The sequence below is a fragment of the Arachis hypogaea genome, chromosome 17 (assembly GCF_003086295.3).
Source record: "Arachis hypogaea cultivar Tifrunner chromosome 17, arahy.Tifrunner.gnm2.J5K5, whole genome shotgun sequence".
Classification (NCBI taxonomy): Eukaryota; Viridiplantae; Streptophyta; class Magnoliopsida; order Fabales; family Fabaceae; genus Arachis; species Arachis hypogaea.
Window position 1 is genome coordinate 127,405,678 of NC_092052.1, and position 12,380 is coordinate 127,418,057.

Here is a 12,380-nt window from a genome sequence, read left to right on the forward strand (position 1 = left end):
ACTTTGTTGACCAGCTCATCAATCTTCTCTGCCATTTCTGTCACAGTGAGAGTTGTATGAGAGCCAGCCTCAAAGTGTTCTTTAATCTTCTCCTGTAGTAACTGCACCTCCTGTTGATGCTGACTTATTTTATCAGCATCTTCTTCCAACTCTTTTGTTTCAAATTTACTGATTTAGTCTGAAATTTTTGTCCAAATTTACTGATGGCTCTGTTTTGTAATTACTAGGTGCTGATGGCTCTTAATTTTTTTGTTCAAATTTACTGATGGCTTTGTTTTGTAATTGCTGGTTTTGCTGGGTGAAGGTTTAGTGTTTTGGAATGTTTTATAATGTGCTAATGTTTGTAATTGCTGGCTTTGTTTGTAATTACTGGGTGAAGGTTTAGTGTTTTGTGATTATTGGTTAATGTTTTGGTTGTTTGTTGCGAAATGCTGTAGGCGGAATTTAGATATGGTCTTGTTGATAATTTTTTTTATTTCTCATTGTGCTGCGGCTGTTTTTAATGTTGTATCTATTTTACAAATTTACAAGTTCTTGCGGATTTTGATGATTGATAAATCATGATGTTGGGATTTAATATTTAGATATGTCTTTTAACTATTTAACTTTTGAGTTTGTATTTTGATAAGATCATATGGCTTTGGTAGATGATATTTTATGTAGTGTTTTAAATTTCGAAGATATTTGAAGATTTATATTACGCTATAATTATATTTTAGGATGTTTATTTATAATTTATTTATTATTCTATTCTAAAATGGTTTTTTCGGTTGAACCACCGGTTAGACCAATAAACTAATGAACCAATAACTAGAGCAGTTTGATAACCGGTCCGGTTCTCAGAACCTTGAGTTTCAAGTGAATTCCCTGGCCCCCAGTCTCTCTTCTCTGGAGTCACCACTCTTACCACTGGCCTCGGTCTCTTTCTCGTCACTTTCTGACTCAAGCTCAAGCTCTCTCACCTCTCTCACAGCTGGGGTTGTCGCACTCAGGCTCTCTCGTCTCTGGTCTCGCTCACTCACTCACTGTCTCGCACTCAAGCTCGTCATCAGTCGCCGGCGGCAGAAGCAGACGGAACCAGCATCTGGTCCCTCGGCTGGTGGTCGTTGGCGTCTTCTTGCTTCGGCTCGGTTGGTCAACTTCCTTCACCGTCAGTTGGTTCCTGGGCAGGTGAGTTCCAACAAATTGCCCTGCTTTTCGTTGCTGTAAATCATCACTCCACCTTGAATTTGTTGCTGAAAGTTGAAGTTGTTGCTGAAAATATCACTGAGCTTGGAGCTAAAGTTTTTATTCCTGAAAATTATCATAGTTGAATTTGTTGTTGAAAATTATCAATGAGCTGAATTTGTTGCTGAACATATCAGTGAGCTTATTTTTTTGTTGTTAGAAAACATCACTGAGTTGAATTTTTGCTGATTATCATCACTGAACATTGAATTTGTTGCTGTCTTGCTTAAATAATCACTTAGCTAAATTTTTTGTTGCTGTAATTCATCATTGCACCTTGATTTTGTTGCTAAAAGTTGAATTTGTTGCTGAAAATATCACTGAACTAATTTTTTTGGGCTGAAAATCATCAATGAGTTGAATTTGTTACTGATTATCAGTTCATCACTGAAGCTTGAATCTGTTGTCTTGCTGAAATTAGTTAAATTTTGTTTCTGTAAATCTGTAAATAATCTTTTGAGCTAAATCTTTTATTGCTGAAAATTATCATAGTTGAATTTGTTGTTGAAAATGAGGTTCATGCTCTCTGCAACTCAGAATGTTTTTTTTTTTTTTTTGCTAGAATTTTAAAAATGTTTTCATCACAACTCAGTTGCTATTATGAATTGTTCTTGGTATTGATTTTTGAAAAATACACTAATATAGATATAGATGCAAATCAAAATGAAGGAAATGTTGGTCAAGCTTTAAATTTGTCCAATGAAGATATAGATGTTGACTTTAAGATCACCTCTTGGATTTGATTTACTGATTGTGTCTCTTGTTCATTTAAATTGAAAAAGTATTTTGTACTAGTGATTAGTTTATTATATATTTTTAAATCGTTAGTTATGTCTAAAAATTGATACTTGATTGTTATTAATATGTTTGTAAAGTCATGCATTTTAAGTTTTAACTTTTGATTTTAATTTTATTTTTATAATTTGATATTTTTATTTAATTATGGCCGGGTCAACCAGGTGAATTAGTGACCCACCGATTGAACCAGTGACTTGATGACCCGGACAACCAGGTCAATTATCGGTTTGGTTATGATAACTATGGTTCAAAGTGACACATCTTAAGGAGCTCCTAAAAATGGCTAGTTCTCTGTTCCATTTAATATTTTGCATCTTAGCTTTATAGGTAAATCTTTTATCTCCCACTTTTACCATATTATTAATACAATTGCCAACCTCACTTTCTTGCTTTTCGAGCATCTATTTCATACTCATGTTTTGTTAGCACCTGAAGTTAAACATTCTTTGACCATTATTCTTGACATTCACTTAGTTGAATCAGAGGTTTTCAATTCATTCTCTATTTGCTTTTGCGAGTATAAAAGTGGTGGATTGAGTATAGAACATCGATGCATTTAAAGGAAAATGGATATAAACAGAATCCAATTAGCTCTGCGCTCTTGTGGGATCTTTCAATCTATCAAACACGCCAAATCACTTCACTCTTGCATCATAAAACTTGGCTTTCTGAATCATGTTTTCCTCGTAAACAACATGATCTCTGTCTATGCAAAGTGTCTCCATGTAGATGATGCGCGAAACCTGTTTGACGAAATGCCTCACAGAAATATCGTTACTTGGACCACAATGCTCTCTGCATACACCAATTCTGGGAGTCCCCACGTGGCCCTTTCGCTTTACAATCAGATGCTGCAATCCGAAACAGAGGAACCCAATGGGTTCTTGTACTCGGCGGTTCTCAAGGCCTGTGGTCTAGTGGGTGATGTTGAACTGGGTAGGTTTGTTCACCAGCATGTAGCTCAGGCGAAAATGGAATTTGACACTGTTCTGATGAATGCACTTTTGGACATGTACGTCAAATGTGGGAGCTTGAAGGATGCAAAGCGAGTTTTTTATGAGACCCCACTTAAGAATTCGACTTCATGGAACACGCTCATTCTGGGTCATGCTAAAAGTGGCTTGGTGGGCGATGCTCTGAAGCTGTTTGATCAAATGCCGGAACGTGATCTTGTTTCTTGGAATAGCATCGTTGCTGGTCTAGCAAGTACTGGAAGCCCCCATGCATTGCAGTTTGTTGCTAGGATGCACGTGCAAGGCTTTAAACTAGATGAGTTCACATTCCCACGCGCTCTCAAAATTTGCGGTCAGGTTGGTGAAATAGCAACGGGGAAACAAATTCATTGTTATGTTATCAAGTCAGGGTTTGAGTCTTGCAATTACTGTATATCATCGTTGATTGATATGTATTCGAATTGCAAGTTATTGGATGAAGCAATGTTGATCTTTGATCAGTTCTTCGACAATTCTTTTGTTGTCGAAAGCTTGGCACTTTGGAATTGTATGCTTTCTGGATATGTTGTCAATGGGAATTATGGAAAGGCTCTTAGTCTGATTGCACATATCCATAAAACTGGTGCATATTTCGATTCCTATACCTTTAGTATTGCTTTAAAGGTTTGTATGTACTTCCAGAACTTGAGGTTGGCATCTCAGGTGCATGGTTTGGTCATCACAAGTGGCTATGAGTTAGATTGCGTTATTGGAAGCATTCTTATTGATCTCTATGCGAACCAGGGGAATATTAATATTGCTTTGAGATTGTTTGAAAAGTTGCCAGATAAAGATGTTGTGGCTTGGTCTAGTGTGATTGCTGCTTGTGCTAGATCTGGCTTAGATTCATTGGCTCTATCCCTCTTTACGAATATGACTCGTATGGATCTTGAGATTGACCATTTTATCCTTACAGTTGTTCTTAAAGTTTGTTCAACCTTGGCATCTCAGAGAATTGGAAAGCAAATTCATGCTAACTGTCTTAAAAAGGGATATGAATCAGAGGGAGTTATTGCAACTGCTCTTATTGATATGTACTCAAAATGTGGTGACATTGAGGATGCCTTAGCGTTGTTTGGCTGTCTTTCAGAAAGAGACACTATGTGTTGGACAGGGATTATTGTTGGATGTGCACAAAACGGAAGAGTAGACGAGGCAATCAATCTTTTGCATAAGATGATAGAATCTGGTGAAAAGCCAAATGAAATCACCATTCTAGGTGCTCTTACGGCTTGTAGGCATGCTGGCCTAGTTGAAGAGGCATGGGCCATATTTAATTCTGTTGAAACAGACCATGGATTGAAAAGGTGCCTAGAGCATTACAGTTGTATGGTTGATCTACTTGGTCAAGCAGGACGCTTCGAAGAAGCACTAAAATTGATTAGTGACATGCCATTTAAGCCTGACAAGACGATATGGTTCTCCTTGCTTGGCGCTTGTGGAACTCACAAGAACCAGTATCTTGCTAATGTTGTTGCTGAGCATCTTCGTGCTACATTTCCAGAGGATGCTTCTGTATATGTAATGCTGTCAAACGTTTATGCAACTCTTGGAATGTGGGATAGTTTAAGCGAAGCAAGGGAAGCCTTGAAAAAAGTAGGCTTAAAAGGAGCTGGAAAAAGCTGGATTGAGATCTCAAGTTGACAATGCTGGTTTTGTTAATGGCTTGGTTCAGCTAGCTTCCCCCGGGTTCATAGTGTGTGTGATTTTTCAAGATGCATTGCTGACTGTTCTAGTTTAATAGCTAGTCTGGACCATCAAAGCCAGTCTAAATTTATAATTTGGTGACTGCAATAGTTCAATGAGAAGGTAAAAATCATATATCACAATTTAAATGGCAGCGGGTAGCAGATATTACCACCTAGTGGGATAGGCTTTGTTGTTGGTGTTTGTTGTTGTAGCAGATACTGCACTTTAAAAATGCATGAGTTGATGCGCTGAATGCAGCAGTTCCCTCTGATAAGATTGTTATACCTGCTATTGCCACGAGGCCTCATCAATCAAGTGATTGCATCCCCCAATGAAATATGAAAAGGTAAAAACTTAAATTATTCTTAATAGTAATAGCGGATTCAACTTCTAGCTTTCAAATATCAGTTCCAGTTTTGGGTTACTCACATCAGAATCAGCTCTTGTATAATGTTGTATTAAACAAACTTTTCCTTCTTTTTTATTGTATTCAGGGCTTTTTACAGAAGTCATCAAGTCTCCACTTATATTTTAACATGGTTGATCAGCTTGACATTTTCAGCATATCTTTGAAAAGCTTCCATCTGATGAGATTGAGCATGTGGTAAGATTGGCCTTCCTCATTTTTGTCATTAAGTGCTATGGTTCTTTTTACTTTCTTTGTTGAAACCTCTATCTAAATATATTACTAGATGGGCTTTACAATTGGTTACTGCTGGGTTTGATGCATAGCAAGATAATACCTGGGACATTTTATACCAAAATAACTTTTTAGGTTTTCACATTTCTGGTTCCTATCTCTGAACTTTACGTCTTTATCTGTCTTTTTATAGTAATTTAAAAAAAAATATTGGGTCACTGAACTTTTTCACTTTTTCTTTAGCCCATTTCCTATTGGATATGTATAACAAATCTAGAATGATTGAACATGAATATATCTTGTTTGACAAAACACCACCACCTTATTTTTATGTCCTTATTGGTTCCGTTCTCGTTACCCATGCTGGAGAATAGATTAAGACACCACAAAGCAGCATTGAGAATTTGTTGGGGCAGATACAAACATCTCTTGAGCTATGTCCACCATTGATTGTGATCACAGATCAGAGAGGATTTTGGTTACGTGGTCAGAGCCCATCCCCCGAGGTAATCAAGGATATCACCTTGCTCATCATTTGACTCTCCAACAATTATTAAAATGCAAAAGCATTTATATTATACTACATTCCATGTCTTTGTTTTGCAGGGTCATTTCATGCCGGGGTTTTAACATTATGAAGCTGCATCCAGGCATAATCTCAGGTCTTTCTTCCAAGCCAAAGCCATAATATTGAATATACCAATTTAAAAAGGGTGAAAGCCCACTATACACTTCTTTTTCTTTCATTTTCTTGTTACGTTTTTACCAACTGATGCTTTAAAACCACTGGTTGATTTCTAAATTGAAAACTTCCATTGAAATAAATGAAATTTAACTTCTATTAAAATTCTTAACCAGAATCCTTAAAAAAAATTAGTCAGCAAAATGCTACTTTGTTAATACCTACAGAATTCCATTCTGACACCATGGCAAATTGCTAGCTAGCAATAATGCAAGATTCCTATTCCTTAAATTATACCCAAATGAGAAAACCTAGTACATAGAGCTGGAAGAACATGAACCCTAGAAGAACATAGGTAAGAACAACAGAAAAGTGGTCCTAAAACAATTAGGTTATGCCCTGTCCAAACATGAGGCAGAGCAATTATCACCACATAGCAAAAACAATGAACATGGTAGACCCCACAAGTGAACCCCACCTCCACAATTCATCACAGTGGCTTCTCTGCATAAGGCCGACTCATTGCTATGATGTGCTATTGTAATGTCTCTACCATGCATGCTAGTGGCAGTGCCTTGTATGGAATTTATTTCTTGAAGTCTTCCCACGGAATTTTTATTCCCTTGGCCATGTGTGTGATTTTTTTTTTTCTGTATCAATCATTACTCTCACCATGTCTTAAGGCACAGGCTTCATGTTTCTGAGTCTGACTTTCCTTTCTCCTTTAAAAGAGCCTTCCATTTTGTTTCGGTCTTCAGTCACAAGCATGACATGTCAAGTTGTTGTGATAATGTGTTCCCTTCACAGCTTCCAATAACTGCAAAGCACAAACTGCAAAAGTTACCGCGAAACTCCCACGCCACAATTTTTTCTGCCCGCCCTTTTCGCGCCATATTTGGTTAGCTATAATGAGGTTCAGAACATCTTAATGGTAAAGTCAAGGAAATATATATATATATATATATTTTTTTTTTTTTGGGGGGTAATAAAGTAAAAGGTTGATCTCAATCACCATTGAATTTGTAATTTTTATCATCTATGAGTCTCATTGTCGTGATTTAAAGAATATTTAATCTTCGCTTTTTTGCGTTATTAACTTCTTCATTTTAGAGAAGTTTGATCTATCAAATTGGTTCCCTAATGTAGCGTTTGGTGGAGAGACAGAGACAGAAAGACTGAGACTAAGAGATAGAATACTAAGATTTATTTCAATCTCTGTCTCTCAATCTTAGTTTTTCCGTCTCTGTCTCTCCACCAAATGCTACTTAAAGATACTGATGGAAGGACCATTCACGATGTATTTTTTAAGGGCAATTTGAGTGGTTAGATCTTTTAAAAACCAAATTGACTCATGTATGTATGATTTTTTAGAAATTACTTTGATTATTTATTCATATTTTCTTATTAGAAAAATGTTATATTTAAATATTGAGTCAATATTTTATAGCTAATATTAGCTAATATTAGTACGCTTTAAAAAAAGTAACTGAGTATAACACTCTTAAGAAAATGTCCTACAATTAGAGGTAACAAACAAATTAGGAGTTTTGAACTTTATTTTTTTTAAAAAATCTTACTAAAAAAAAGTGGTTAGCCTAATTAGTTGATTATTTTTTTACATGTGAATCATTAATATAAAATATAACAAATAAAAAATTACGATTTATTTAATTAACATGGAGTATAACATTCTTGCTTAATAAGAAATGATTAAAAATAGTCATATCTTATCTCACACATGATATACATGCATAATACTTTCTGTTTTTTAGCTACTTGTTTTGCACAGACTGGTCATGGGGTATGTCCAAAAATATAAAACACTATATTTCACTAGTTCTTAGTGAATTGTTTCTTCTTGCTGTCTTGTTGATTAGTGGGAAATTTAGACTTGCGCTTTAGTATTAATATTTCTCTTGATGTTGGTGGTTATTGTTACTAATTCATGGAGAGTTGCGAACTTTGGGGAACAAATAATGGTTGGAGGACGTTAATGATGCTATAATGAGTACAAAACAAGAGTCAAGCAATGGTTTCAACTGGGCTCCTTATTCGATGGAAATTAGAAGAGGAACCACACAAATCTAGGTCCCACGCACGAATTGAAGTTGCCTTAATTCGCGTTACTATGCTAAACAATGTACTAATACGATGGCTAAACTATGATTATATGAGATAATGCACATCAATTCCGTTAATCATAATACCATAGTACCAAAAGGTTGCTGCTACATGTATCGAGCTATTATAAGAGTCATGAAGAGTTTCCTGTTAATGAAGTGAATTCAACTACACAAGAAAACAAGCACTATTTTATTTTATTCATTTACTTTTTATTTTTTTTAAAAAGTGATTTGGCAATTTAACGCTACCAAATTACTTCATTTATTTATCTAGATACTTTTTGGTCCCCCATTTGTAAGGGCAAGCATTTCTAGCTGCCTCCAATCTTTATTGGTTTTAAATTTGTCTATAATAATAATAATAATAATAATATAAATAAATGTTTTATTTCAACTAATATTCTTTATATTTCGTTTTTACTTTAATAATTGCTGTAAAGTTATTGCTTTACTAATAGATTTAGTTTTGATTCAGGGACTAAACCAAACTTAGCTACTAACAAAAATTAATTTAGGTTAGTTGAGTGGTCACTTGAGCAAGTGTCAGAGAGTTTGAATCCTATCTTGTGCAGATTCGCGACGGATTAGTTCTTGACATGTTGGGCTAGCGGATATCGTGGGCAACCAAACCAAACTTAGCTACTGCTACATAGATACAACCATGGTTATGACAAGATTATAAGGTGAATTTAAATGCCATAATATACATTATACAACTATAGATAAAGTCTAACATCTATTACCATACCTACTAACAGTTACAAAAATCAGTGGAAAACTGATATATTAATTCCCCTAGAAAGTGCTAATAATAATAATTCAAGCAGATGATGTTAAACTTGGAATTACAGCTAATAAATCAAAAGAAACTAAGAATCTAAAGAAAGTTGACATAATAATCATATCAAAACCCTCTATAGATTACAACAAAGCATGGCAATATAGCTCTTGGATTAGACACATACAACTCATCCAAGTTGGAATAAGCTCCAACTTCTCCTGCAACTGAATCATACTCATCCATGGTGCTGCTGCTGCTATTACTATTACCACCTTCTGCATTGTTCTTCTTAACTCTCCCTGCTATCACCCTGCAAACCAGCATTGCCCTCTTTTCGCTTCCTTCGTCAGCCGGCGACAATCCGGCCATGTCATGAGCCCTTCCACTTGTGGCCGTGGTTAGAATGCCGCTGGCAGCTTCTCCGGTTGTGACCTTGAAACCATGCTTGATTATGCTGCAAACATTGCAAAGAGGTATTGAATTGCAGAGGTTGGATGAACCGTTTAGGCCGAGTGAGCATGAGAAGGTTGTGGAATGGAATCTGAGTAACTCATTTCCATCTGCTATGCAACGAGCATGTTTCTTTGTGAGCTTTGTAGCCTTTGCTTTAATGGAGTCTCTGTACTCTTCAAATTTTCCTATAGTCCTTTGAGTGTTATGAACCTTGAGAATTCGATCGATCTTGCACACTGGTGTCTGCTTCTTTAGCCAGCTTGAATGGAATATGATCTCAACTATGTTCTTGCTTGTATCCTCAGGTCCAAGCTCAGAAACTATTAGAGAAAATTGAAGAGTTAATGATTGTATGAGGAAATTGAAAGTGTTTGGTAAGAGTTTGATTTATTTACCTGCATGTTTAACAGCTTGATGATGCTCTAAGCTCTCAGCTTTCATGATTTCACCACAATCAGGGCATGAACAAATGGTGGTTCTAAGAGAAGGGTCTCTGGTGAAACCAAGAACAGGATCTACCACCATTCTACACTCATAGCAACCAGAGAGTCTTCTGAATGGCATTCCCCTGAAGGAAGAACCACCGGCAGAGGAGGTAGAAGATGCTGAGAGTGAAGAAGAAGATGCAGAAACAACACCATTGTTGTTGGTGAGTTCATTCAGAGGTGCCTTCATGGATCTGCTTGAAGAACCATCATTGTTGGTAATTGATGTCATCATCCTTCTCTTGTGAATATCCGGTGTTCCGGTCTCCGGCCTCGTCGCCGTGATCTTGGTGTTGTTGCATAGAGAGCCTGAACACTTCATCTTCTTGCACTTCTTGCTGTTGTTGTTCTCTTCCTCTTGAAGAAGCTTTCTTTGTGCCTGCTGTTTCTTCTTCACTGCTTCTTTATTACTACTTTCCTGATTCTGTTGCTGTGGCCGTGGTTTTTCCAGCTGCACATTTTTACAAGACAATAAGCCTCTTACCACTGCCCAAGAGGGTTGTTTTTCTGTTTTCTGAGGCTTCTGGTGGTGGTGGCTTACATGCTTAGTTACTGTTGGTTTAAGAGGTTTTGGTTTGCTCATTGTTGAAAAAGTTTGCTTCTTTTTCTGCTTGAGACTTCAGCCTAACAAATAATGGCTAATGCCTTAAATTGCAGCAGATTGGGACTTGGGATTTGAAGCATTGTTTTTGTTTTGTCTAGTGTTAGAATATTTTTTCACAAGTGTTGGGTCTATGAAGCTTTGGAGGAATCTATAGTTATTGTTTCTTGGGAGATATTAGAGATGTATGATCTATCATGATGTGGTATCTAGCTATTGGTTTTTTTCTTGATTCAAGAGTTTTTTTTTTTTCTTTGAATTAATGGGAAAGTAAAGAGATGTGGCCTACTACTGGTCCCCTTCTTTTCATGATTTGGCTGTCCTATTTGTAATTAAGAAGTTGTTAAATATCATACTCACCATCTTTTTTTGCCTCAAGAGGTTACTAATTCCCACGAATGATTAAAGTACTTGGATTAATTAGTGGCAATTTGAGTTGTGTCTCTCTAATACACACTTCTGATTGTTTATTAAATTCTAAACCTTTTCTTCTTTTAAATTCTTTTAAGAGAAAATACTCTGTTTGATCCTAAAGTTATACTCGAGTCTCAATTTAGTCCTTAAAGTTTCAATTGTCTCAATTTAGTCTCTGAACTTTTCAAATTTTAATCATGTTAGTCCCTACAGTGATTTCTGTCATTGAGTCAATTGAAAAGTTTGGAAACTAAATTGAGGCAATTAAAATTTCAAAGACTAAATTGAGATTCGAATATAACTTCAGGGACTAAATTGAGTATTATCTCTTCTTTTAATATATATATTTTTTCTTTTTTATGAAATAACTCATTAATCAAGTTACACATTTAAAGAATAAATGTTTATGAATTAGAGGTTTAATTTAAGATTTTTACTATCAAAATTTTTAGTGTTTTTAATCTATGTCAAGAAATAAAAAAAAAACTAACTAATTTAAATATGTCGAGTAGTTAATTTATTCGTCTATTTAAATAAGTATCAAAAGTATAATTTCACATTTTATATGTTCAAATTCACGACATATTAGTTCTTGTTTTGTGATACTAAAAGATACCAAAAAAAAAATCCATCAATGCCATCTAAAATACCTTAGCAAGTTTTTTTATTATTATTATTTTGGTGTATTTTGAGTTTATCATTTTGAAGAGAGAGAAAAAATAGCACAAAAACATAAATTTAACTTTTATTTTCAACCATTTCTCTTCCAAAACGCCATCTTTCAATTTCCAACTTTGGATGTAAGATTTTATTACTATATATACCCTTTTTCCTTTTTCTTTTTTTACTGGGATAAAAGATTAAAAACCTTGCCCCTTGGGGATCATTATTATTACTAATTTTGCTTGGTCAGAATGCAATATACTGTACTAGGGTACATTTTTTTCATATTTTAAAGCAGACCATCACGTTTCAATAAAAAGTGGATCATGTTGGTGCTCAAATTTCCATGATATTATAAATGCTTTTTGATCCTCAATGCAATGAAATTTATTGTGAGAACCAAGTTACCCAACTACCTCTAGAACATACACGTATATTTGTCCATAAAATTTTAATGGAACCAATGCATCGCTCAAGTTAATAGTGCATAGACTAGGTTGTCTTTGTCTTCAGTTTAAACAGATAAAAAAATTTTAAATGAAATTAGTTCTTTATACTAATTTTTTCTTAGTAATAGGTAGAAATTTAGGTGAACTTCATATGAAGTTAATAGATTAGAATTGTTAAATGAGTCAATAGATTTGACTAAATTATCATCTAACGACTTTTAATTATGAATAATTTTCCATATACAAGCGTTTTTTTATACAAGTCTTTACAAGTCATTTATATTAACGCGCTTCAAACCGTACTGTATGTTTTCACTGCACCTTCTTCTTCTTTTTGCTGCACGTTCTTCTTCCTCTTCCTCCTCGTCTTCTTCTTTTCTTTC

General features: G+C 35.2%; 2 protein-coding genes across 9 annotated transcripts; one reads left to right on the forward strand and one right to left on the reverse strand.

Moving 5' to 3' along the window:
* The first annotated feature begins 838 nt into the window (after nt 1-838).
* LOC112762479 (pentatricopeptide repeat-containing protein At4g08210) lies at nt 839-10,849 on the forward strand. Of its 8 annotated transcripts, none has more exons than XM_072223575.1 (7): nt 889-1,170; nt 2,187-5,052; nt 5,201-5,310; nt 5,721-5,852; nt 5,953-6,008; nt 8,724-8,834; nt 9,796-10,849. In XM_072223575.1, the coding sequence occupies exon 2, from the start codon at nt 2,592-2,594 to the stop codon at nt 4,659-4,661; it is 2,070 nt and encodes a 689-aa protein (XP_072079676.1). In that variant the 5' UTR covers nt 889-1,170; nt 2,187-2,591; the 3' UTR covers nt 4,662-5,052; nt 5,201-5,310; nt 5,721-5,852; nt 5,953-6,008; nt 8,724-8,834; nt 9,796-10,849. The 8 variants fall into 8 exon arrangements, with proteins under 8 accessions (XP_025664111.1, XP_025664107.1, XP_025664112.1 ...); XM_072223577.1 differs by lacking the exon at nt 8,724-8,834 and having other exon boundaries at nt 912-1,170; nt 2,187-2,352; nt 2,755-5,052; XM_072223578.1 differs by lacking the exons at nt 8,724-8,834; nt 9,796-10,849 and adding an exon at nt 7,980-8,546 and having other exon boundaries at nt 918-1,170; nt 2,187-2,352; nt 2,755-5,052.
* LOC112762480 (uncharacterized) lies at nt 8,817-10,453 on the reverse strand. Its single transcript, XM_025808329.2, has 2 exons — nt 9,781-10,453; nt 8,817-9,705 (listed from the first exon to the last, which is right to left on the reverse strand). Exons 1-2 carry the CDS (start codon nt 10,451-10,453, stop codon nt 9,056-9,058), a joined length of 1,323 nt encoding a protein of 440 aa, XP_025664114.1. The 3' UTR covers nt 8,817-9,055.
* Nucleotides 10,850-12,380: the final 1,531 nt, after the last annotated feature.